Source organism: Lotus japonicus, chromosome 5 (assembly GCF_012489685.1).
Source record: "Lotus japonicus ecotype B-129 chromosome 5, LjGifu_v1.2".
In the NCBI taxonomy this organism is placed as follows: Eukaryota; Viridiplantae; Streptophyta; class Magnoliopsida; order Fabales; family Fabaceae; genus Lotus; species Lotus japonicus.
Genome location: NC_080045.1, coordinates 60135381 through 60159396, shown reverse-complemented (window position 1 = coordinate 60159396; position 24016 = coordinate 60135381). Strand labels below are relative to the sequence as shown.

The 24016-nt window shown below is 34.8% G+C and overlaps 5 protein-coding genes across 6 annotated transcripts; 3 read left to right on the top strand and 2 right to left on the bottom strand.

The window, feature by feature from the left end:
* LOC130720215 (ras-related protein Rab7-like) lies at nt 1-4394 on the bottom strand. Of its 2 annotated transcripts, none has more exons than XM_057570840.1 (7): nt 4101-4394; nt 3989-4015; nt 3104-3233; nt 2852-2998; nt 2401-2481; nt 2184-2329; nt 1-362 (listed from the first exon to the last, which is right to left on the bottom strand). In XM_057570840.1, the coding sequence occupies exons 1-7, from the start codon at nt 4151-4153 to the stop codon at nt 299-301; spliced, it is 648 nt and encodes a 215-aa protein (XP_057426823.1). In that variant the 5' UTR covers nt 4154-4394; the 3' UTR covers nt 1-298. The 2 variants fall into 2 exon arrangements, with proteins under 2 accessions (XP_057426823.1, XP_057426824.1); XM_057570841.1 differs by having other exon boundaries at nt 3104-3203; nt 4101-4386.
* A 690-nt stretch (nt 4395-5084) lies between these two features.
* LOC130719910 (uncharacterized) lies at nt 5085-7467 on the top strand. The gene is made up of 3 exons (XM_057570505.1): nt 5085-5343; nt 5933-6258; nt 7057-7467. The coding sequence occupies exons 1-3, from the start codon at nt 5085-5087 to the stop codon at nt 7267-7269; spliced, it is 798 nt and encodes a 265-aa protein (XP_057426488.1). The 3' UTR covers nt 7270-7467.
* Nucleotides 7468-8886: 1419 nt separating this feature from the next.
* Nucleotides 8887-16740, top strand: LOC130720797 (uncharacterized). The gene is made up of 15 exons (XM_057571494.1): nt 8887-9043; nt 9256-9315; nt 9443-9533; nt 9916-9988; nt 10533-10578; nt 10797-10907; nt 11740-11824; nt 12261-12357; nt 13177-13237; nt 13378-13508; nt 13975-14092; nt 14801-14924; nt 15674-15781; nt 15873-15950; nt 16154-16740. Exons 1-15 carry the CDS (start codon nt 8987-8989, stop codon nt 16195-16197), a joined length of 1284 nt encoding a protein of 427 aa, XP_057427477.1. The 5' UTR covers nt 8887-8986; the 3' UTR covers nt 16198-16740.
* A 1119-nt stretch (nt 16741-17859) lies between these two features.
* On the bottom strand, nt 17860-18990 carry LOC130719909 (F-box/kelch-repeat protein At3g23880-like). Its single transcript, XM_057570504.1, has one exon. The coding sequence runs from the start codon at nt 18988-18990 to the stop codon at nt 17860-17862; it is 1131 nt and encodes a 376-aa protein (XP_057426487.1).
* A 1251-nt stretch (nt 18991-20241) lies between these two features.
* Nucleotides 20242-23205, top strand: LOC130718217 (probable F-actin-capping protein subunit beta). Its single transcript, XM_057568740.1, has 8 exons — nt 20242-20482; nt 20752-20822; nt 21467-21580; nt 21777-21859; nt 21952-22025; nt 22178-22297; nt 22527-22622; nt 22854-23205. The coding sequence occupies exons 1-8, from the start codon at nt 20354-20356 to the stop codon at nt 22935-22937; spliced, it is 771 nt and encodes a 256-aa protein (XP_057424723.1). The 5' UTR covers nt 20242-20353; the 3' UTR covers nt 22938-23205.
* Nucleotides 23206-24016: the final 811 nt, after the last annotated feature.

The following is a 24016-nucleotide window of genomic DNA, read 5'->3' as shown; positions in this document are numbered from 1 at the left end:
AACAGAATATTAACATTCCATTCCACATCTCAATTTGACAATCGAAGATTAAAAAAAAGCACTTTAAGCCTATATAATTCGTGGTCAATACAACATGCTTTTAGTGCAACATTCTCAAGCTCGTCCTTCACTAAAAAACAGGACTACAATAGCACAATTTATCAAAATGGCAACATCAAGGTACATGGTTTACTCACACAATCATGGCAAACAGTGTACACTATATCATCAAAAAGAATTTGAAGAATTTGAACCACAGCATTAAGGTGAGTGGCTAAAATCATTCAGTATCTCTATATCAGCATGCACATCCACCCCTCTGCTCACTCTCAGCAACCGCCTCTGGAATATTTTGAAAATATCTGCGAAGAATTTTAAAAAATGAGTTCAGAAGTCAGTTAATTAGCAGCTATCTGCGAATATCTCAATCTGAAAATTTTATTAGGCCAAATTGACTAAGAAATGAGAACTCAAAAAAAGGAAATTTTAGCAAGTATACATATTCATAAAACCAACTAAAGCATATTGAATAGAATAATGGTATTTATCGGTCCATTGAGGGTAATACATGATTACTTAATTAGTCGCGAGGAAAATAGAGCATCATCAAGAATATCTCCATATAAGATAGCTAGCCTATTTTGTGTGTATAAAAGCTAGAAGAACGTTATCAATTTTAGCAAATTTTCTTCCAAAGCAATCTACAACCTGGAAAAAAATTCAAGAGAAAGACATCTATTACATACATCTTATGGAGTTTGTATTCCTTATTTTCTTAATGTTGCTCTTACATTGAATATATTAATTCATGTTATTGTATGAATAAGCTTAGCTATGTCTCAGTTGTATTAAGTCTGTTAGTAACTTTGTTAGATTGCTATTACTGTTGTACTTCTGTTACTGTTAATAACTGACCAGACACGTACTATAAGTTATCTACTTGTACTTCAGATTGAATGATGAATTCAGATTCCAGTTTCTAAATCTTCGTTCATAAGATTTCTCTCTCTGCATTCTATCAATTTGATTAACTGTAAATATGATTTAGATTACGAAACGGATTTAGTGGCTGTATTTAAATCCCTGGTATTAAGGGATTCAATTTTGTATCATGGTAAATAAAAATTCAAAGTGCTGAGAAATAATCTCACAAGTAATTCAGTCAAATCAGTTTATTTCTCAAGTCAGTTCAATATATTAAAACAGCAATGATGACATTACAGAAGCCACATACAATTGTAGAAGCTTAAAAAACCAGTTGACAACATGGAAGAACAAGTTGCGAAGATTCTAAAAGAGGATGGATTTTAATGGAAATATTCTGTGACGCTATGGGTTTTCCATATGGCTAATCAAGTCCTAGTCAGATAATTTCTTGCCCTTGATGGACATATATGCTTATATTGCTTTCTAAGAAAATGAATGAGACTTAGCTTTTTCTTTTGTTCACAAAAATAGTTAGCTATGATTTTTGAATTTTTAATTAACATGTCAATGGCTTGAGATTATCTCATATTTGATATGAGTGGCAAGCAATGACTTGTACAAACCACCAATATTCCGTAGATGGGTGGAGGTTTAGGAATTTCTTTATCGCATATACAGCTAGCGATTCCATAAGATGGAGGTCATAAAGAGATCAATTTCTTTCATATGTATCATCTATAGCAGCTGATTAAGGAGGTTTTCAACAAAAGGTTATCCTCCCAAGTATTTATTATTTTGCATAAAATTTAAGATAGAATAAAAAGACATTTTACATTAAGTTAAAACCTTGGGAAAAGAACAGCTACATGTGACATGCGATGCACAACAGGGAACCACCCTCTATTAAGTTCCCTGTAGCATGTTCGCTGTATATTAAGTTTAAACCAGGCACAGTACTATTCTAGACCTATGGTTTGGAAGAGTATTCTAGAAAAACCAAGATATTTTACAGGGAGTGAGGAGAGTGAAGTTAGTTTTTACCAGTTTGAGTGTCTCTATCCAGCTATAGAGCTGGACAGAGATATTCACTAAGTAGCATTGCTCTGGTTAGAAATAAACAAAATAGATTGATCCAGTCATAAATATAGCCCAACATGATTGTAACTTAATAAGTTCATAATAATAGTCCTAGTTCTTCGTCTTACTTGAATTATTGATTACCATATATGATAATGTAAATGTGCATGACAACTTACATGTCCTGTTCACGATCGGTGGCTAGAGCAGTCTTGGCAATAGAGAGAAATGCAGCATCAACGTTGTAATCCTCTTTTGCAGATGTCTCGAAGTAGGGGATATTCCCTTTTGAAACACACCAGTCATTTGCTTTCTTCTCAGAGACCTGCACATAAGATAGTTTAGACATTTTCAAATAAAATAAGGAAGCTTAGAAGTGTGATAAAATCTTCCTACCACTCGACTATTCCCACCATCAATATCAATCTTGTTTCCAAGCAATATAAATGGAAATGTCCTCGTATCAGGAGGGTTTGCCTGCGTCACAATGAAAATATAAAACTTCAGAGAAAGCTTATCTAGCAAGGTACAATGGTTGTAGGTCATATATAAGAGGGACAAATCCAATAAATTGTAAGGTGAATTAAGGCTGCAAAAAGTTGAAAGAAGAGTCTAAATTTGTTTTCATTTGCTGATGCCAAGATTCTGACTTTTATGTTAGAATTAGAACAAAATACAAAACGATTATGAGATCCAGGGCATAATGAGCAAACTAAACTGGAAGTGTATCTTCATAACCATAGGCTATAAAATATCAAGAAAAAATCACATACAGAACCAAATATGCAAACTATAATTCAAAGCACACATGCAATAAAAGTAGCATCTAGAAAAGGACAGGAATAACCTGTTTGAGAAACTCCTCATGCCAGGTGTCAAGGGTATCGAATGACCTCATCACATTCACATCATAAACTAGAACACAGCAATCTGCCCCTCTATAAAATGAAACTCCAAGACTTTGGAATCTCTCTTGCCCAGCAGTGTCCCATATCTACCAATCAGACATACAAAACATTCAAATACACACAAGTCTCAAAATAATCCTAAAACAAAAAAACAAATAAATACTGAAATACCATTGAAATGGGAAACCCACTTGTAGAGTGACGAGTCTGTCGTCAATCTGGAGTTCTTTAGTGACAAAATCCGCACCAATTGTAGCCTTATATTGCTGACTAAACCTCTTGTGCACATATCTATACAATTTAGTTAACGGTCCACAGAGGCTAAATTCCATGAAAGGAATAACCATAGAAGTATCATTAAATTGACCTCAAACGCAAAACTCATCAACTTCTCAGAAGCCTTAATTGAACTAAGGCCTTACAGCACCCTTATTAAGGCCAATTTGGATTGCCTTCTAGTTTATAAGAGCTTCTTAAAAATTCAATTTCTAACTTAAGAAAAGTCCCAAGTTTATATACATATTTGTAGCAAGGTAAGACAAGGGAGCTTCGGAGTTCTAAGTTAAGGTACAGAAGCTGATTTCAACCATATTATTGGAATTTCATTTCAACTTTTCCTAAGGTTTTAATTCACGGTCCGCAACTTTTGGAGGCCTCCCATGAGGCCATGATTGCAATTACCTACGCATTAGTCGCATTTATCTGCAATCTTCCACAATGCCAGAATCGCAACCGCAATTTAAAACATTACTTTCCCTATAAATGCTTATTGAAGAGTTTATCTAAACTACCTCTAAATCCAAAGCCAATATTTTTTTGTCTAATACATTTGAGCTTCACGCTGGTCAAACTGATTTAACCTAGAAAAGTCAAAAAGTTGTTCATTTACAATAGTCAAACATGAGAAAGTTTATTAAGGAACCCAAAAGTAAACTAGAAAATTAAGCCAAACGTGATCAAAATCAAAACTTTAGGACAAGGGTATCAAAGATGGAGTAAATTAGCAGAAACCCAGAAACGATTACGCATAAAATTACCAAACTGCCACCGAACCGGCGTGTGAGGAATAAGGATACTGATTCATCAACGAGGTCTTTCCCACCCTGACAATGGCAATGAACGAAAAAGGGGTGAGTGAATTCAATTGCGTTACCAAAAGCAGAGTTGCAGGGAAATGCTAAGACTTACCCGCTATCGCCGAGGACAATGACCTTGAGCAAGGTTCGCCGGCGCGTTGACATGGCTGGTTACGGTGGGTACTGGGTGGGGATGCAATCGGTGATTTGAAGCTCGTTTTGGTGTTGTTTATTGGGTTATTGGTTTGGGGGTCAGCTTCCAGCACAGAAAGGGAAAAGGGACGCCATTTCCGATCGCTGTCTGCATTTTTGGTATGGATGATGTGTACAACGTGCGAAATATTCAATCAACTTCACCCATCCTTGTTTGGTAAAACATGAGTAGATAATTCAATATTGTGATCTGGCATGCTAGTAGCACTTAATAATAGTACATGCTAGTAGTATTATTGGTAGCATGCATGAGTTTAGATTCTCATGAGTACACTTTTCCCACCAAATCATATTTCACGGTATTTAGAATCGAACATTAAATATGTTTTAGATTTGACATGATAATTCTTATGAAAACAACACTCTCTTTTGTACACTCTCTCAAACACTATCTCTATGATTGGTTCAAATTCATGTGATCTCACTAAATTAGTGAGTCTCATTTTCAAAGTGGTAGGACTCACGTGTATTTTAACCAACATAGAAAGTGTTTGAAAAAATATCCAAAAGAAAATGTTGCTAGCATTTATCTAAAGAAGATACTTTTAGCATCGTGAGTTTTTTAAGACAGGTGAGACCACAACCTTGTCCTCTCCCACGTTGGTGCCCAAGCTTTGGAAGTAGTTTTGGGCAAGTCCCGAGTTGCCTTGTTGCAAAGAAGTTTTGTGGCGAGATCTCTCGGAGTACCCACTAGCCTAAGCAAAGTTTTTTGTGATTCACTTGGACTTGAATTGACATTGCGCTTTGTGTGGAGGAGCCATCAAGTATTTGCTCTGTCTGTTTTCGCATTGTTGTTGTTCCTCCACGTGGTGGAGTTTCACTCGATTGTGAATTTTGGACAAGAGTACGTCAGGAGGGTATTCACGGTGTGATTTCTAGGTCCATGCTATGTTCTACATCATTTGGGAAGCACGAAATTATGTTGTCCATTAGTAGAAGGTGTTCAACTGTGAGAGAGCTCTCTCTCAGGCTGGTGGCATTGTCCCCTGGATCAGAACTACCGCCCGTGAACATATCAAGTTCAATTACATCTGCGGTTTGGCGACAACCACGAGCTGGCACGATAAAGGTTAATGTCGACGCGTTATGGAGGGCTGATAAATGTTGTAAAGTTGGGCATGGTGGCGCATATCGATCATGGTGTAATAATGGCGGCTGACACATCTTTTTATAGTTCCTAGCCTTTCTCTGTTATTGGTGAAATCGATGCCATTATGTTGGTCTTTGACCTTTGCGGCAAAACTTGGTTTCAGAGGGTTTGTTTTGAAACAATTTGCTTGCAATTGTTTTAGTGGTGGAAGCAAGGTATACTTTGACATCGTCATTCGATATCAAGAAGAGAACTCTCAATCTACGGGTTCAAACAACCACTTTTTACTACTATAATAAGTTTGACAATACCCTTTGAGCCTATTATTCTATTATTTACTTACAAATATTTAAATACTTTAGATAAAAATGTTATTTAAAAAAAACAATGTAATCTCTCAATTCTCTATTCAACCAAACAAACAAAGAGAAAATCCACGTCATATTTTTTCTTCTCTTTCTCATTTATTTATTTATATAATACTACCAAACAACAAAATTTTTTCCTCACCTCTTCTTTCTACTCATATTCTGTCTTCCCTCTTTCTCCTATAAACCAAACAAACAAAGCATTATGGACACGAAGGATTGAGTGTGAAACTAGCGATTACTTGACAACAAAGGAGAAGAATATTGATTGAGATTTGAGACCGAAGAAGAAGAAAACGTTGGAGCTGGAGGAAGAAGAGACAGCGGCGTTACTCGCCGGAGAAGAAACGAAGGAGGTGGAGATCCACCTGTTCCGGCAAGGTCGAGGACCCATTGCGGTGTTCAAATCTCAACTGGGCGGGTCGGAACGTGACCGCTTGGAAGTCCGTGACATCCTCCACCACCACTTTCTCAAATCCATCTTCGCTTTCAACCCCCAATCTGGCCGCGCCGCCCCCATCCGCTTCAACCCTAAAGATGGAACCTCCGTTCTTCCTTACCGCCACGGTGCCGTTCTTTACATCGACGCTGAACCCAAGGTCAGTACTCCTTTCTCCTCTCTTCTCTCCCGTTACACTGGGGCTGCAATTGTGGCTGTGAACTGCAATTTGAAACCTTGTGTATCTTATGGTAATGTTTGATTGGTGATGAAAATGTTTAGAACATTAAGCCCCGTTTGGGAAAACAGCACTTATGGTCATAAGAGACCATAAACGCTTACGCGAGTTATTTTAAAAAATTTATTGAAATAAATTGAAAATAAGCTATATATAAGCATAAACTTTTTTTTATAAGCCATCTTACTTATGAAAATAAGCTCAAAACAGCTTATGACCCCCGAGCTGTTTGCATAAGCTCTCCCAAATACTTACACATGCGCTTATGCTATCAGATAAGCTTAAATAGCCTCTCCCAAATGGGGCCTAAGTGCATGTTCGCTCGCATCAACATTATCATAATTGATGTTGAATAGAATTGGATTTGGTAAAATTGATTGTGCTAAACGTTATAGTTGAAATTGAAGTGACTTATGTTTTGATTCATTTATGCAAAAAGTGATTTTTGTAGGGTGATATTGTGAAGTTCTACATTTGATTATGTCCGTTGCAGAAGCTAGAATTTGTAGCTTAATCCCAAAATTGATTTTGGAGCTAGAATCAATTGTAAAAGAAAACATTCAAACTCCTAAAATAAATTGATTCTGATTGTGGAGAATCAATTTAAGCACTTGCAAGTTGCAAATTTGAAACTGAACATGCTTCAGTGTGTTCAGTTTGATATTAAATGACTTTGAGGGTGTACTCTATTTTTATTTGCTAAAAACTTTCCTTTTGCAGGACTCACTACTCAAACCGGTGACCAGGATCTTGGTTGGGGTGTTACTAATAACAATTATGATCATGCTAGTTTGGAAGGATATCCCGGAGTGGATCAAGAATTTCAACGTTTCTGGTGTGAACTTCTCTCCGTGGATAGTAGCTTGTGTAGTTATTGTTTTCACCCGCATGAGGAAGAGGACCAAGGGTTTTCTAAAAAACTTTGGTCTGTGATTGAACTGGGTTGATGCCTTGGTCTCGTTTTTTAAGGTGACATTTTTGTTTATGCATTGTATAATCTTCAATGTTATAGGATTAATCAATAGTGTAGGTGTCTTCAACAATGATGATTATGTTACCTATAGAGTATATGCTCTTGCTCAGCGAGTACACCCTGTTTATCTTTAATTGTATACTATTTCTCTTTTTTCATTGTGTTTTATGCTCCAAAGTAAGTAAGAATTGTATATTAGTCTGCAGCTTGTATTAATGTGGAATCTTATATTCTAGCTGGGATTACATACATCATTATGATCACAACAAGCGTAGAAGCTATTAACTGGGGAGCAATTTGAACTTGATTTGTTAAGAAGTGCTCAGTCATGCTTCTTCCAAACAAATGAAGAGTTTCCCGCCATCATATTCGCCCATGGGGTTAATTTAGTGATGGTGATTGTTATTTAATTTGAAACAAATGAAGAGTTTCCTGTCATCATATTCTGAAACTTATGTTGCAGAAAGGGCAACACAAGTTTCTTGTGATGGGAAACATTGAAGAGAATATCTTAATGCATCAGTGCCTCTTACTTCAAGTTGGTGTTTTGAAAATCTTAAAACAAAATGAATGCAATAGTGAAGTTGTAGCAAAATGATGGCCCATATAAATGAAAATAGATGATGTGATGTTTGTTGAATTGTATGTTGTAACCTGTGAGAGGATGTTCTTGCATATGGTGCAGAGGAATCTCAAAACTGAGATACAGTTTTAAGTAACCTAGCAGCACAAAGTTCTCAGCCTTATTCTAAATTGTTTCAATGGCTTCAAGATGTTAATATGATATTTCAGTTTCCTTTTTCTTAACATTCACTTACGAGATGAAGTTACTGCAAGAGCAGAACTTGATGCAAGAATTATGCCGTATAAACAGTTGCTTCTAAAATCCATTATGCTTATCCTTCAGTTCAGCAACAAATGAAATCCACTAAGCAAAGGGAAAAATGTCTTAGCATCTGTGGATGAAGCCAGCACTTGTGTGAGCATTAAGAGAGAATAGCTCCTAATTGTTTGAAGGAACAAAAATTCAATGAACAAATTAGACGAATCATCACATGGTTTGTGTAGAGTGTAGACATCTCATTGCATTCAAGGAAAAGCCACCCAAAATGCTAATATTCATCTTGGAATGCCACAGCGTGAAAAGAAAAGCGGAGTTTCCCAAACATATTCACGTTTGGGTCTTAATTAAATAATTGTAATCTCTTATTTATAATCTAATAAACGACTTATGAAAATATGTTCAACACAAACTTATAGATAAGTTAAAAGTTTTACATAAGTTCTTCAAAACACTTTCATCATAAGCGCTTGCTCAAATAAACTATTTCAAACGAGGTTCAAATGAATTTGGATCTGCTCGCAAGTGTACACAGAGTTGTTAATAGTTGTAAATATTTTTTTGTGAATGGGAATAATGGTTAAGTATTTGAGTAATATAAAGGAGGGGTCAACAAGTGTAAAAAATACAGAGTGTTCCAAAATTAAAAGAAATTAAAGAAAAAGGAATTTCATATTAAAAATATAATTTATTTAAAATTTATTTGCTTACTGGTATATATAGGGTTGATTTTTGCTCTGAAAAATGAAAAACCATTGCAATTAAACCCGCCGCAAATACACCGCCAAATCAAACAACAGTGTGGAGAAGGTGCTGAGTGTGACTCTGTGTTGAGCATGGCGACGCAACTGAGCGATGTCGACCACATAGCCACCTTGCAAGCTAGGGTCAAGGTAGTTTCTTTCACCGTCTACTCCAATTCCTGTTTCACTCACTAGCTTAGTTACAGTGTTCTCTGTTGAGATACGTATTTGATTGATTGTAGGCAAGTTTGATGAGGAAGCTTTGAAAAACTACAAATTCATTTCAATTTATAATCATGGCAAGATTATCTTCTTGTTTGGTTTTTTCTTATTGGTTTGTGATTTTTCATTCATACAATCAGGAATTAGAAGCTGAGAATGCAAAGCTATTATCTCAACTTGCTGATTCTCACATTCATGAGGTTACCATTTTTCACAGTTCTTAGCATTTTTAGCTCTATGTTTCAATAGTTTTATAACAAATTAAAAAAAGGAGAAATGGGTTTCATCTGCATTCTTCAAAGAAATTTGTATAACACTGTGATGCAGATGGAGAAAAAGTTACATGTTTCTGGTGAGAAAAACACGGGATCGATAAAAGGCAACCGAAAATCAGAAGAGAAGATAGAGAAAATGACAGGTTTTTTTTTCTCAATATGTTCTTTAAGGGACCAGTAGTGGCACCTATGTGGTGGATGTTACAATGAAAATACTATTTTTCTTTCAGAATAAAATTGAAACTATAAGCTTCACTTTGTGTTCTTATTAGAAACTCTGTTGAGTTTGAATGTTTGATAGATTACTTTCTTCATTTTATGCTTACTTTGTTTATGTTTTTCTGCTCCATCAACTTTTTATAGGAATTCGTTTCTGTGTACTCTGGTTTCCACTTTTTCACATTCTATAGCTTCTAATGAAATTGAAAAGACAAAGGAACATTATTTTATTTTTAATATCACGAGAGATTTCGGTTTAGCTTTGTAGGTTCGCATATTTAAATTAGCTTCTGCATCGTGATACAGGCTATAATACAAGGTTTATGAGTCACCATAGCAAGAGATATGTAGCTTTAAAAGTCATGTACTTTGGAAAAAGGTATATGCTGTCCCTATTATGAGTCTTTATTATCTATCTTAATAATTTGCTTCATATCTTCTGAGTTATCCTGTGGTCAAGAGTTCAAGCTTCTCTCCCCTGCCTATATATTTCATTTCCTAGTAGAAAAAAGCTATTTTTGCTGTTTTCTGTCTTTGCAATTTCTTCTGAGGTGTTAAACTATACTGAAAAGACAGATTTTACATTTCATATTAATTATTTTTCTAATGCACCCAAAAAACATATGATAGTATATCTCAAGATCATACTACAATCTCTCAATTATAGATTTCTATTTTAATAAGTATTTATATAATTTTGGAGCTTGCTTTGGAGGTGATGTTACATAGATCATTAATAATCTGAAATTCCCATGATCATTCAATTTTTCCTAAAATTTAATCAGAAACATCTTGTGCTTTTTACCTTCCTATCATTTATCTGTTTTTCTTCTTTATTTTGCTTGGTATTTGCTGAGTTAAAAATTATATAAATTCTGCATGGTATATAATATTAAGGTCTTCTGACTAGGTTATAAATACAGGTTCTATGGTTTTGCTTCAGAGGCTCAAATGGAACCAACAGTTGAGGTTTGTTTTCTTCAAAGGCACACAAGCCAGTAATTCTCAAAATCTGCTTAAATTGGGCATGAGCGCCATGAAGCAGAAATTTCCATATTCATCTGAAATTATTATTTGTGCTGGACGAAGTAGTCTGGTTGTCAACTGTTAGATAGTCTTGTAAAATTATGGCGAATGTTATATACGAATGTCTCTGTTTTATTTATCATCAATCGTTTTTCTTGCAGTCTGAAATTTTTAAAGCTCTTGCGAAAATAAGGCTATTGGTTGGTGATAAGAAGGAGTCACAGTATTCAAGATGTGGTAGAACAGACAAAGGGGTTTCTTCTGTTGGACAAGTAAGTTGATGAGCAAGGGTCTCATAAAAGAGAATACTTTCTATTAGCAACGAGTCAATGACTAATACCTAACATGATTAAAATGAAAATTTCATCTTTTCCATTTTCTATTAAGATGCTCCCATTACCAATTGTGAGGTGAGGTACTTTTGGGGACTGGAAGGAGAATTTGTAAACAAGTTAATACATTTACACTTAAATTGGGGCTCCTTACAGTTTGGGAAGACCTTTATATTGCGGATTTATCCTTCAAAGGGGCTTTGTTTACTGCAATTGACTTTCTTCCCTTGCATTCTATCACATTCAAGGTTTCACACTTCCATCATTTCTGGGGACCTTAATTTTCCTTGAAACCTGAATTGGAATCTGTTATAGCTGCTAGGCTCAGTTCACTTGTATTATTTGAAACGTTTGGATCCTTGATTCTTCTGGGCTGAGTTGATGTGTATCTTTTCTTCCAATTTATCAGTTCCCAAACCATGATTATTATACTTACAAAAAACCCTTTCAAAAGCTACTAAAACGATTCCTTCTAAGGTGAAGTCTTTCAAGTTTCATCTGGACAGAACAGCGAAAAGAAAGAAGTAAATCAAACAATAAACCTGAAAAATAATGATTCTTTATCATGCAATCCTTAATAATTTATATTGTTTGGAATTAGTTAGCAGGCAAAAAAAATTGGAAAGCTGAATTGTATGAGTTGGGTAGGTTATATATCAGCATCAAATTTCTAATCATGATTTTTACTATTCTATTATTGATATATGGATAATCATATAATTTGTTAATTTGTTATTTAATTGGCTCTGATGATTGCAACACATTAAACCAGGTGATAGCTCTTTACCTGAGATCAAACCTCAAGATATCTGGGGCAAACACGGGAAGTTCTGGAGAAATTGTAGAAGAGCAACATGGTTAGCAGAATAAGCTTTGAAAATGAATGAGATTGAGCTTTTTCTTTGTTGCTTTCTTGTCTCGCACCCCCCCCCCCCACCCACACACATGTGTATATGGTTTTTTCTTGTAAGATGCCTGCGTTGGTTTCCGTGTTTTCCCACTTATGTAACAGTTTCATTAAGTCAATGCAATGAGTTAATATGGTTGCCTAAGTAGGTTATGTGGACTTTGTCAAATTCCTGACCATTGAGTTGTATATTACTGACGCAAAAAAGATGACGTGTCAATTTTTGCCAATTATAAATTTAAATAAAAAAAATTAATGGTTATTATTTCTTGCCATTTTATGATCATCAAAGCATTGGTTTTGACTGTTTGTTTGTATTATTTACATCTGTGTGGAGAACTATACATATTTATTTCCTTTTTTCTATAATACCAACTTTTTTGTAGAAGGGGAAATTGATTATGTGAGGGTGCTAAATCGAGTCCTTCCGAATGACATTCGAATTCTGGGCTGGTGTCCTGCTCCTGTTGATTTCCATGCAAGGTTTGTAAGCATTCTTTACAACTCTACTTTCAGATATGATGATCAAATTTTATAGAAGAGTGATAGCAGTGAGAAACCATATAGAAGGGAACAACTACATTCGTGGTATCCTGCACCATAGGAGGTAAGCAATGGTGCAACACTGGAAATGGGTGTAGTTATCTTACAAAATACTTTTGGCTGCAATGGATCCCTCGTGTGAGCACTCAAATATGTAAAAAGTAAAGACTGATCTGGTTTGCTCGGGGGATCACGATATAAGGTGTATTCTAACAATAAGGGTAGCCAACTTTGGCTCGTGTTATTCCAGTTCATGGTGAATATATAAACCAGTATAGTGACAACAGAAGGTCTTCTCAATTTTACATTTACATATATGTATGAGTGGAGTTTGAATTTTCAGCTTGTTGGTAAGATAGTTGTTTTGAAAACTTAAATTGACGTTGAAATGCATAGGATGCTTATCCATTATAGCTTTTCCTTTCATGGGCAAGTGCATTATGAAACAGAGAAGACTGCTTTAGACTGGATCATTGGAATCACTAATTGTACATTTCTACTAGATAACGATTTCATTTGTCTCAACAGCTTTGATATAGTAAGCTAACCATACTTTTTCCCGGTGAAGGGTCAAATTAAATGGTTCATTGAATTTTTAGGTAGGGTAATGATGCAAGCTGAATTGTTGTCTTTATAACATTAACCTTCATATTCCAAAGATCTTGTAATACATTAAATAAATAAAACTAATTAATGAATCTTGATATCTTAAATTATTCTATTTTATTATCATGTTGCTTATTTGCTTTGTCAGTACAGGTTCAGCTGTTTAAGCAGGGAGTATAAATATTTCTTTTGGAAAGAGGGTTTGAATATTCCGGTAGGAAAACCATTTTCTGTAAAAAAAAAAAAAATTAACCTTGCTTTGTCTTTCTTTTTCTCTTCTCTGTTTCCAATCATGTTAAAGATTTGAGAGACATATGAATTGTAAAGACTTCTCGTTGGTTTATGTCACATCAGGCCATGGAAAGTGCTGGAATAAAACTTATAGGAGAACATGACTTTAGAAACTTCTGCAAAATGGATGCTACAAATGTGCACAACTACAGGCGACGCATCACGATGTTTGAGATTTTTCCTACAGATGTGAGGTTAAGATTGGTAGACAGTTTTTCTTACCCTTATGAGAGAGTTTGTGTTCATGTTTGCTGTTGAAATTTTATTTTGGAAATCAACACCTGAAAATTTATGTAAATAGGAGTTACTAATGTGCACCATTATCGCACTGACGAGCTTTTCAGAAAAAATTACATATCATGTACTATTCTCCCACTGATTGTAGATGAATTTCAAAACATGCACTCAATTCGTTAGGACTTTGAATGAATATATTGTTTATGTTTGAGTGTCAAGAGAGCAATATGAGACTAGTAATTTTTTTTTTCACCTAATGTATTCCAAAAACGAAATCCTTATTACTTGTTTCATTTCAGAATGCAGAGCTGTGATTGGCGTTGTTTGATAAAAACTAATTGTATCTGCCTGATAAAAACTCTGATTTGTCATTTTCAAGTTTTTGGGCTTGAAGTCTGAGCATGCTTTCCCATTGACCTGCAGGTATGGTGGTAATCAACTTTGGGTGATTAAAATCAGAGGTAGCGCTTTTCTGTGGCATCAGGTTCGCTGCATGGTTGCTGTGCTCTTCTTGGTTGGGAAAGGTCTTGAATCTCCAAATGTTGGTACCTAACACCCTCATATATAAATTATTTTGAAAATTTGTTTACTTGTTGCCTTGTTAGTCCTTTAGGCTTTAAGAGTGTACAACAGAATTGGTGTTCTGAACTAAATTGGTCGACATAACTTGCATCTATATGACATGTTTGCCAAGTTTACTTCCTGAAACCAAATTTATTAAGAAAGGGTCTGGTGTTAAGATTATTTAGATTGAACAAAAGGATTTTTGTGGGCCTAATAGAGGTAACACTTGCCAAATGGCTGTATTCTGTCTCTGCTGCAACATACAATGGCTCGATTACAATTCCGTCACTATTGAGATTATTACTTTTCTTAAATGGCTGCAATCAGATGTCAAAAATGTTAATAGCTTAATATTGTATGAACAACCATAGGGAGAGATCTTTTCTGTTGAAAGTATTTCCATCTTGCATTCCTCTGTCATTGTTACCAAATCCCACAGTCAGGGTACACCTTAGACACCCTAGGGACAGACTTCTTAATTTTTTTTTGTAGAGGAATTGTGTTGCCTTCTTTTTTATGAGGGTGTCACATTCTCCTTTTTGCTTAAGAGGAATTGTCTGTTATTTTTTTATGAGCTTTTTTATATTAGCAGCACATTGTATAATAAATTCTAGGACAATTCAATTTGCATATGGATTTTTTATTCTTCAGTTTGAGCTAATATGTTTGATGCTTAAATTCCTAGGTGATTGATATGCTCCTAGATACTAATAAGACCCCAAGGAAACCCCAGTACATTATGTCTTCAGAAGTTCCATTGGTTCTTCAGTCCTGCGAATTTGAAGATATTAAGTTTATGTGTTCATCAGGTATTTCTAATTTGTAAGACTTTAAAATACGTGATGGTGATTGATTGTATAGTTGGATTCTCTTGTGGGAAAACATTATTAGTTAGTGTTAGAAATATAGTATAAATTTATTCGCAATCGCTTCACTCAATAGATTAAGCTTTTGAGATAATTACATGATATTAGAACCTCTACGACCAAGCGGTCTAGAGTTCAATCTTTGTTGCCCCCACTCTTCTAATTAAAAAAGTTGAATTTCAGCACGGGGTAGGTGGACTTGTACATTGTAAACGCTTCAAGCCCAATGTGCTCATGCGTGCATATTAGAAATATAATATAAAACGATTCATGTGTCTTCACGCAAAGCTATTGATAGCTGGTTCATGACTGGGTGAAGACACATGAATAGTTTTTATATTATATTTCTAGCATGGGCCACTTAAAGTGGATCACCCGCATATTTTTTTCTTTTTTGGGAAAAAAAGATATCTAGCCTTAGGCATGAGGGGAGTGTGTTAAGGTCCTAAATTTAACTAGAGATATGGCTAAAGAAACCCTAATAAATGGTTAGAATAATCATCAGTTCATCACCCTTGAGCTAGCTTTAGGGTAGACTTTGGTCCAAAACCAAATTCTAAAAATTATAGGAGTGAGTTTATCAAACTCATTTTTGGCTGCATCCTATTTCCATTTTCTTCTTTGCTTGCCTATTTGAGTATTTTACTTAGAAGTTTGATGACTGGAATTTTATTTATTTATTGAATACGTAGATGCAGGAGAAGCGCTTCGTATACACTTGGTTAATGAATGCCAAACTTTCCAGCTTCAAGCTGCAGTCTTTCATGAAGCCCTTCTTAATTGTGTGCCTCTTTTACATGGTGCAGCAAACACGTTAGCTGATCGCTTTCCAATCACATTGATTACTCTTGTTTTCTATGATCTACTGTACTGATAACAGTTCTTGTTTAGATCAAAGCTTGCCGCCTAGTCGAGGAACCACGAAGAAAAAAGCCTCCTATGTCCCTCTTATGTCACGACCAACTGAGCGTGAGTTGTCACCTGCTATATTTTAAAGCTTATGTAAAAATAAAATAAAAAACTCAAATGGTTGTTATAAATAGGATGTGAGTGAATGCTTTGTTTTCTTCAAAGCTTCAAACCAAATTGTTTTCACAGAATATACTACCTTGTCCTAGTTTTTCCCCATTATTTTACTGATTGATATATTATTCTTATTGAATTAAATCCAGCATCGTATGAAGAACGACGTGCCAAACTCAACTCAAGTACATGAAGGTTTCAGTGGTCATCTCCATTATATTATTTAGACCTTCTACATAGCTTGTAAGTTGTAACCTAACCAACCTGAGTCAAATTGGCTCATTGTTTAGAATTTAGAACTCTAGTAGTCAGGTCATTGAAATTTAGCCAAATGCAGATTACACTTCAGACCTGTGTGTGTATTGTAATTTAGTATGTATTTTTTCTTCGTTTGTGAACGGATGTTGAACCAAAAGTGACAAATTTTTGCTTCTCACATACATGACTTTGGAAGTCATACCAAGGGATATAACAATATGTTGAGAAATCAAGTGTGAGTATGAAGTCATACATTGTATAAGAAATAACGTCCACAAATCCAATGTCTTGACGACGTGATGGTTTTCTTTGTTAGCTCAATGTGTTGTGTGGAGAGATTTTCATACTCCGCTCGTGATGCAACACAAACATACACTTGTAGTGTGCTACAACAAGTCATTTTTGTTGTTTTTTATTTTCATTTTGTAAGAATTTTTTCTTCATAAATCAATCCTTTAAGTTATTAGCAACTTTATTTTATTGAATTTGTAATATTAATTTATATAAACAAAGCTTCCAAAAGAACACAAGCAACTTGTTTGGAGAAGCGAATTATATATTGGCTTGATTGTAGTAGCAAATTTTGTTAAATTGTCCCTTTAAAAGAAAGAAAAAAAATCATTTCAATCCATGTAGAATTCAGATTTGCAAAGATGACGCTGTTAAAACAGACAAAAGCTACTTCCCAATACTTTGCTTGTCCATGCCTCCAATCTAGGGTTGCCTTCAAACAAACTCCTCCAAACATGACAGTCATCATGTGGGAAAAAGTAGAACCACCTTAACAACTCAAACCTTTCCTTACCTTTTCCTCCATGATGGTGGGTTAATAATGGCTCTATGTTTGTTATCATGTGTGTATGGATAGGCTTGGTCCCTTTCTGTTCATTCATATATTGAAACTGAGGTCTATTAGTATGAAGAATGATTGAGTAGTGGAACCCACATCCACCTAAAAGTTAAAATTTTGGAAGTAGAGGAACCTTACTTATATAATATCACCTATGAAAATTCAAGTTTTTATTTGAGTTTGATTATCTTTTAGCTATCTAATATGATAATTATGTCATTTTAGTTATGTAATTTAAAGTTTAATATTTTGAAACTCAAGTAATTTAATTATATGATTTTATGTTTCATGTTACAAAAATATCAATGGAACTCTAGCTATTTAGTTTGTGTTTAATTTCCACCGGAAAGCAAATTCCACCCACACATTTGGCTTTCCAAACATTATAAATAGCTTTTTCTATTGATGATATCATTATAATGTCTCACATGTACATTTAGGTTAAAGGACATTATAAAACATGCACTTCACCGGTTTATGCACTAGCAAAATATAAAACAAGAACAAATTGATCCGATGCTTAAAATTTCTTATAATCCCTAACAATATCTAAAAGGACAAAACTTTATGTATAATATCTTAATGCATTACTAAAAGTACTCACAGTCGATGTACCAAAAAAAAGTACTTACATAGTCCATTCAATAGTATTTTTCTATCCTAATCTCCAACGAGAATTTGAAACAATACATGATTTCAGAATAAAGTCTAATGGTAATAACTAAAAGATGTTAAAAGTAATTACTTTTAATAAGGTGAAATCAAACTTTCAGTATAATTATTGACATGACGGCCCCAGTACCGGTTAGAAACCTTTAAGCCTTCTAATTTATGTTCTTTCTTAGTATAGAGAGCTAGTTGGGAGATACCATATTTTGTGAACAATAAGGCATCACCATTCTCATCCATGCAAATTGCAAAACAGGGCCTGTATATAATTTTTTCGCTGACAATAATGCTAAACAACTTAGTCCAAGACTTGTGAACTCCAAACTCCTTCATTTGCCAAAGCACAAAATTATGTGTTTTACTGTCATTCTGAGAAATGCTTAGGGAACCTCTCAAAACTCCAAGAATTGGCTCAAAATATTGGAATTCATATATTCGCCGAGGAGAATAAGGTAATGGCAATTGTATCAACTCTTCTTTCCCCAAATCAAACGAAACAATTGTGTACATATCAATACCAAGGTTCTCTTGCATTATATCTGCCGGTATAGTTGCTAACCAATTAAGGGTGTTACTCACATAAACCGCAACTCCTCTTTCGAGATGTAAAGAAGGAAAAGGGGAAACTTGGATTCTTCTCCAGCGCCTATCACCCATGTTATAAACATTTACCATTGTCTTCTCAAAGAGCATTGCTGCCACCACTTTGTAAGTATCACTCAAACAATCATAACCAAACCCAAATCCACTACTTTCATGATCATATAAAGGTGGTGAATGTTGAGACTTTGACCTTGTAGCTGGGTTCCAGAAACACACTTGGGAGGAATATTTTTCAGTTGTGCAATCTGCTTTTTCCAAAGAAATCAAGCCATTGCAGCTTCCAATGAAATGGTGATCGTGGAGACGACTTCGGATTGCTACCCTGGTTGGATGCCTTTCCAATAGTGAACTTATAGAGGGATATGTGACGTATTCTTGATCCAAAATTTCATTATGTAATTCGAAACTTCTTATCAGTAAGTAGGCTTGGGAGAAATCTGTGTTTCTAGAAGATGACCGTTGAAGGTGCAGTTTTACGAATTGAGAATCAGAGATGAGAGACTTCCATGTTTTCGACACACACCTGAATTTTATGATAGATTTCACAGGAAGCCATGACAAGATTTCTATTAGAAGTTCTTCAAAGAAAAACAGTTGGGATTTCATGTTGCATTCGAACCCTGATATCACTTGTTGAGGAGACAGAGTAGATTAGGTTTTGTATTGATTATTATAACCAATTGAAATAGTTATGGGCTTTTAACCCTTTGTTCCAAAAGAAAAAGATTGAGAAAATTTTAATGGTAATTCAATATAAAATCCTAAAACTTTAAATCTTTTTTTAACATGTAAAACTTCAGATCTTTTTTTGTTTGAATGAGCACCGCTAATTAGCATGGGGAGATTATGCAACAATCTTTATGAAATTTAAAATTATCCAATTAGATTTTTGTAACAATACATGGTTACAATAGATTGAGATAAAATTTCCAATCAGAACATCAAATCAAATAAAGAAAACAAGGGATGTGAATTTCATTTCCGTGCTCTCAGCAATTCGCTATTTAATTAAATAGGATTTGATTTTCTTAGGATAAGAATTATCATTTAGATCTTAAAATTTAAAATAGAGTTCAATTACAATGTAGTTACACAGTTGTCCAATCCCAAATGTAAATGTAGATCGCAAAGGATAGAGGACAGTTATCTTTGAATAATTAAGAGATTTTTTTTATCCTAGAAAAAGAGATTTTTTTACGAAATGATTTTTTTAATCTCCTATTGTGAGTTTTTTGAATGTTAAAATATGGTAAATATATGTTATTAGGGTAAATTGCATTTACCTCATGAGGTTTGTCATTATTGCACATATCTCTCATCTAGTTTGTAAAATGCTTCATATGCCATTTAGAAAGACTCATAAACACGATGTGATGTCGGAGCAATTTCCTCTATTACTTATTACGTCACATTAACCTATTTAAAATATTTATTTATGTGACTAAAACTTTGAATTTTTTTACTAAACCATTTTAGATTAAAAAGATGTATTAGTAGGAAACTTTTTTTTATACATCGGAAAGTTAAATTGCATCCGTCATGAGTTGATCTTTTAACCTCACCACCAACCCATATGTTCCTTATCTTTTACCACTTGAGTTTTTTTTTTTAAAACTCACTTGAGTAATTATTCGGTGACAAACAACAAATTATAAGTGACATTTAACTTTAAAATAATTGTTTCATACATTTTTCAGTATATTTTTATTTTATCACAAAATATAAAGAGAGGAGGGAGTCCTCATAGGTAGCTTAAATGGTAGGAGCCGGAAAATATGAGTTGAGATCAATTTCTGGTCCGTGCAATTTATCTTATGTTTTAAGGAAGGGAGAGAGAGAGAAAGTAGAGGAGGGAAAGTCGCATAAAATCATCATCGGTTCAGACAGTTTCCTGTTCTTCCTCTCTGTTCTGTTCTGTTCTGCATTTCAAAGGAGAGGAGAGAGAAACTAGAGAGAGAGAGAGAGAGAAATGGAAGCTGCGATGGGACTGATGCGGCGGATTCCACCCAAGCACACAGACACCGCCCTCTCCGCTCTTCTCAGCCTTATGCCAAACCATTCTTCCGATCTCCTCTCTCAGGTCGACCAGCCCCTCCAGGTTTCTCTCTCTCTCTCTCTCTCTCTCTAGCTTTTTTTTCGATTTTTCCCGACCCACTTTGCAATTGCATTTGTTTCCACCCTTTCAGCTCGTTTTGGGAATACCATTTATATAAAGACTGGATTTTGGGGAAGAAATTGAGATGGGTCTGAAGCTGAATGATAATAATTTGTGACTATCTGGGTTAATTTTAATTTGGGTGCAGGGCATTTTATGTGCCTAATTGCTTTCAAATTTTGATTGTGGTAAAATTTTGGATGTCAAAACAGGTTTTGTGCGATGTGGATAGTGGGAAGGAGTTCATACTGTGTGAATATAACAGAGATGCTGACTCTTACAGGTTCATTATCTCTAAATGTGGTTTGTGGTGAAACATGATATGCTTAATCAAATAAGTTGTAGTTAGTAGCATGGCCTTTATGAAGTATGACTAGCCAATTCTTTGAATAGAATTTTCACTCAGTACTTAGTAGCACTTACAGAATGAATGTTACAACTTATAAAATATCAAACCATGTTTTGCATAGTTTCAAAATTTGAAATTCTCACAGTTTTAACAAATGAAAGAAAAGGTTTATGTTTTGAACTATATATGAGGTAAAGATATGGCAAGTTGATGGTTGTGGGAGAAAACATGAGAAAATCAGAGAAAGAGGGAAATTAAAGAAGATTTTCTGCCACAAAAGATATGGTTAATTCTATGTTTTTTAATCTAAGTAAAAAAGTTTAATGTATTTGCTGGTATTGTGATGAATATGGAAATGCTTATAAAAATGGAAGTCTATTCTACAAAATACCTTATCTCGAAATCGAGACCGGTTCCAATTTTTTTTGCTAAGCACTAAGTAGTTCAGTTGCTAAAGACAGATCCATGATAATTTCTATCTTTCAAGTGTCCTGTTCCCCCCCCCCCCCTCCCTTAATGCATCTAATATTCAGGGAAGGACAGTGATAAATTCATTATTCTATTGTATCTTTCTGCAGATCACCTTGGTCGAATAAATACCATCCACCATTGGAAGATGGTTCGCTTCCTTCTGCGGAGTTGAGGAAGCTCGAAATTGAAGCAAATGACATATTTGCAATATATCGTGACCAGTGAGGTCCTTTCCTTACTTCACCTTTTGAGCTTATGGGCTCTTTTAGATGACTAATAAGAAACCTTCCTTCCTAGAGAGAAAAAAATCAGTTGAAAATGAATCATCCTGTGTTTTCTTCCTGCTATCTGTCTGAATATAATTACTTATCTATTTTGTTTTAAAACAAAATGCACCATTAATGGATAATGTCACAGGTATTATGAAGGTGGCATTTCATCCGTTTATATGTGGGAAGATGACAATGAAGGTTTTGTAGCGTGCTTTTTAATAAAGAAAGGTAAACCTGCTGTCTGAGTATAATGGGAAAAAACTTCCATCCCTTTAACCTTTCCTGCTGATGTGCCATTGTTTCCAATTTTGTGGTTATAGATGGCTCAAAGACAGGGCAAGGTCGACGCGGATATCTAGAGGAAGGAGCATGGGATGCTATACATGTCATAGAGGTAAAGTGTCTTTACATTGAGTTGAAGACTAAGCACTGATAAATGCTGTGTCATACTCATAATGACTTTTAATCCTTTGGAAAAATATAACACTAGTTTATATTTTTCAGACTCTTTCCTTGATGGTTAATTTTAAAATAAAATTTATATAGGTGGGACCAGAGGAAGAGGAAAACACCAATTATCGTTTAACCAGTACAGTTATGCTGACTTTGACTACAAGTAATGAGTCATCAGGAACTTTCAGTTTGTCTGGATCAATTAGACGTCAGGTATTTTCTATTAGAATTTGGTCATGTTGACAATTAGATCTTCTGGTTAACAATTGTATACAAAGTTTGATTGCTTTCTGTCTCAAGAAGTCACCTGATGAACAATGCACCTTTATTAAATATTCAATCATATGGTTGTTGCTTGATGAAGCCACATAGATTGCATCAGACTTCGTAATTTCTGTAAGCTCTTTTTGTCATCCTAAATTATTTATTGCTTATACTTCAGATGAATATGAAGCTATCAGTTGCTGATGGACATCTTTGTAACATGGGAAGAATGATTGAAGAAATGGAGAGTAAGCTGAGGAACTCACTTGATCAGGTACCTCTTGATATTGGATTCAAGCTTTAACTACATGTTTGTTGCACTCAGCATCAGTTTCTGTACTGTGTCTTGCATGTTCTTTGGTTGGGGTAGGGTTGGTGTTTGAGATCAGATTTTCTTCTGGGAAGTTATCAAATCAATGATCGGTTACTTCGTAGCTATAACATTTCAAATGTGGATTGTACTTTAGCTTGTCAATAATCTGTATGTTAATGCATGTTATTACAGGTATACTTTGGGAAAACAAGAGAAATGGTTTGCACACTAAGACCACCGGCTGAAGTGGCGCAGATGAGAATTCCAGAGAGCTGATGTACCATTCCATGGTGTGGCGGTGAGTTACTTGATATTCTTGTGATGGCTGGGAATTTGTATTACAGTATTTGAAGTAGGTAGTTTCACAAGGGTTGGTGGTATGGAAGGTCCTATTTTGCAGAGGAGTTGTGTGTGATGTTGAATGTAAACTGTTGCGTTCTTGGTGGATATGGTCATTGTTGTTGATATTGGAACGGTGATTTAACAGAACTGTGGAATTCCAATATTGGTGCCTATGATAATGCCTGAGCTGATGAACGTGTTACATGTTTGACTATGAAACATAGTTTAACTCGAAACTCAACCCAAGAATTTTGGATAAAAAGAGAATGCTAACAATGTGTTCAAACTCTACCTGATTGCGCGATTTGAAAGTTTAGTATTTCAATCTAAAACACTCAGATTATGCAAATTGTATTCAACGAAAGCAGCAGGACAAAAATGTAGCTTTGAATCCCGTAATCAGAAGCTGTCTGATGTGCTCTCGTTCCTTTCTGTGGAGATTCTATTTGCACTGTATAGCAGAACTCGGTTAAGAATATTTCAAAGAGTAATGATACGTTCACACTTCACTTTCTCTTCCATTACACATTATTATATTTGAAAGTATAAAGATCTACTTACACTTCATTTCAACCTCCAAAGAAATAGAAGTTAGATATGTAATGAGTGATATGAAAGGAAAGGAAGAGAGATATAGAAAGAAAAATGAGTGAAATTTAGATGAAAGAGAAACTGAAGTGTAGAAGTTTTTGCAACCGACCTCATGATTAAAAGAAAAAGGAAATAGAATCATCACATGGAGTCGAAGTGTAGAAGTTTTTGTCTAATGGACGGCTCATTGTGTTACCCTTGTCTGGTTATCATCATCTTGAGATGAGAAGAAATAATTATGGAATGCTCTGTGCACTAAAGACTTTCTATGGTTAAGAGAGGTTTGAATCATTTTGTGATGCCATCTCACATATTAGAATTTGGGGTGAGACAAACTTTAATAAAAACTAGTTTATAAGTGAGGATTGTACTTCATTTGTCATATATCTCAGTCAATACAAGACTTAACAACCTCTCATGCC

Coding starts and splice junctions, on each gene's coding strand:
- LOC130720215 (XM_057570840.1), bottom strand. CDS start 4,153: ATGTCAACGCGCCGGCGAACCTTGCTCAAGGTCATTGTCCTCGGCGAT. Junction 4,016..4,100: donor ATTGTCCTCGGCGATAGCGG/GTAAGTCTTAGC, acceptor TGCCATTGTCAG/GGTGGGAAAGACCTCGTTGA. Junction 363..2,183: donor ACCGATCGTGAACAGGACAT/GTAAGTTGTCAT, acceptor AATTCTTCGCAG/ATATTTTCAAAATATTCCAG.
- LOC130719910 (XM_057570505.1), top strand. CDS start 5,085: ATGCTATGTTCTACATCATTTGGGAAGCACGAAATTATGTTGTCCATT. Junction 5,344..5,932: donor TGGCGCATATCGATCATGGT/GTAATAATGGCG, acceptor ATATTGATTGAG/ATTTGAGACCGAAGAAGAAG. Junction 6,259..7,056: donor ACATCGACGCTGAACCCAAG/GTCAGTACTCCT, acceptor TTCCTTTTGCAG/GACTCACTACTCAAACCGGT.
- LOC130720797 (XM_057571494.1), top strand. CDS start 8,987: ATGGCGACGCAACTGAGCGATGTCGACCACATAGCCACCTTGCAAGCT. Junction 9,044..9,255: donor CCTTGCAAGCTAGGGTCAAG/GTAGTTTCTTTC, acceptor TCATACAATCAG/GAATTAGAAGCTGAGAATGC. Junction 13,238..13,377: donor AAGAGGGTTTGAATATTCCG/GTAGGAAAACCA, acceptor ATGTCACATCAG/GCCATGGAAAGTGCTGGAAT.
- LOC130719909 (XM_057570504.1), bottom strand. CDS start 18,990: ATGAAATCCCAACTGTTTTTCTTTGAAGAACTTCTAATAGAAATCTTG.
- LOC130718217 (XM_057568740.1), top strand. CDS start 20,354: ATGGAAGCTGCGATGGGACTGATGCGGCGGATTCCACCCAAGCACACA. Junction 20,823..21,466: donor AGAGATGCTGACTCTTACAG/GTTCATTATCTC, acceptor ATCTTTCTGCAG/ATCACCTTGGTCGAATAAAT. Junction 22,298..22,526: donor CTGGATCAATTAGACGTCAG/GTATTTTCTATT, acceptor CTTATACTTCAG/ATGAATATGAAGCTATCAGT.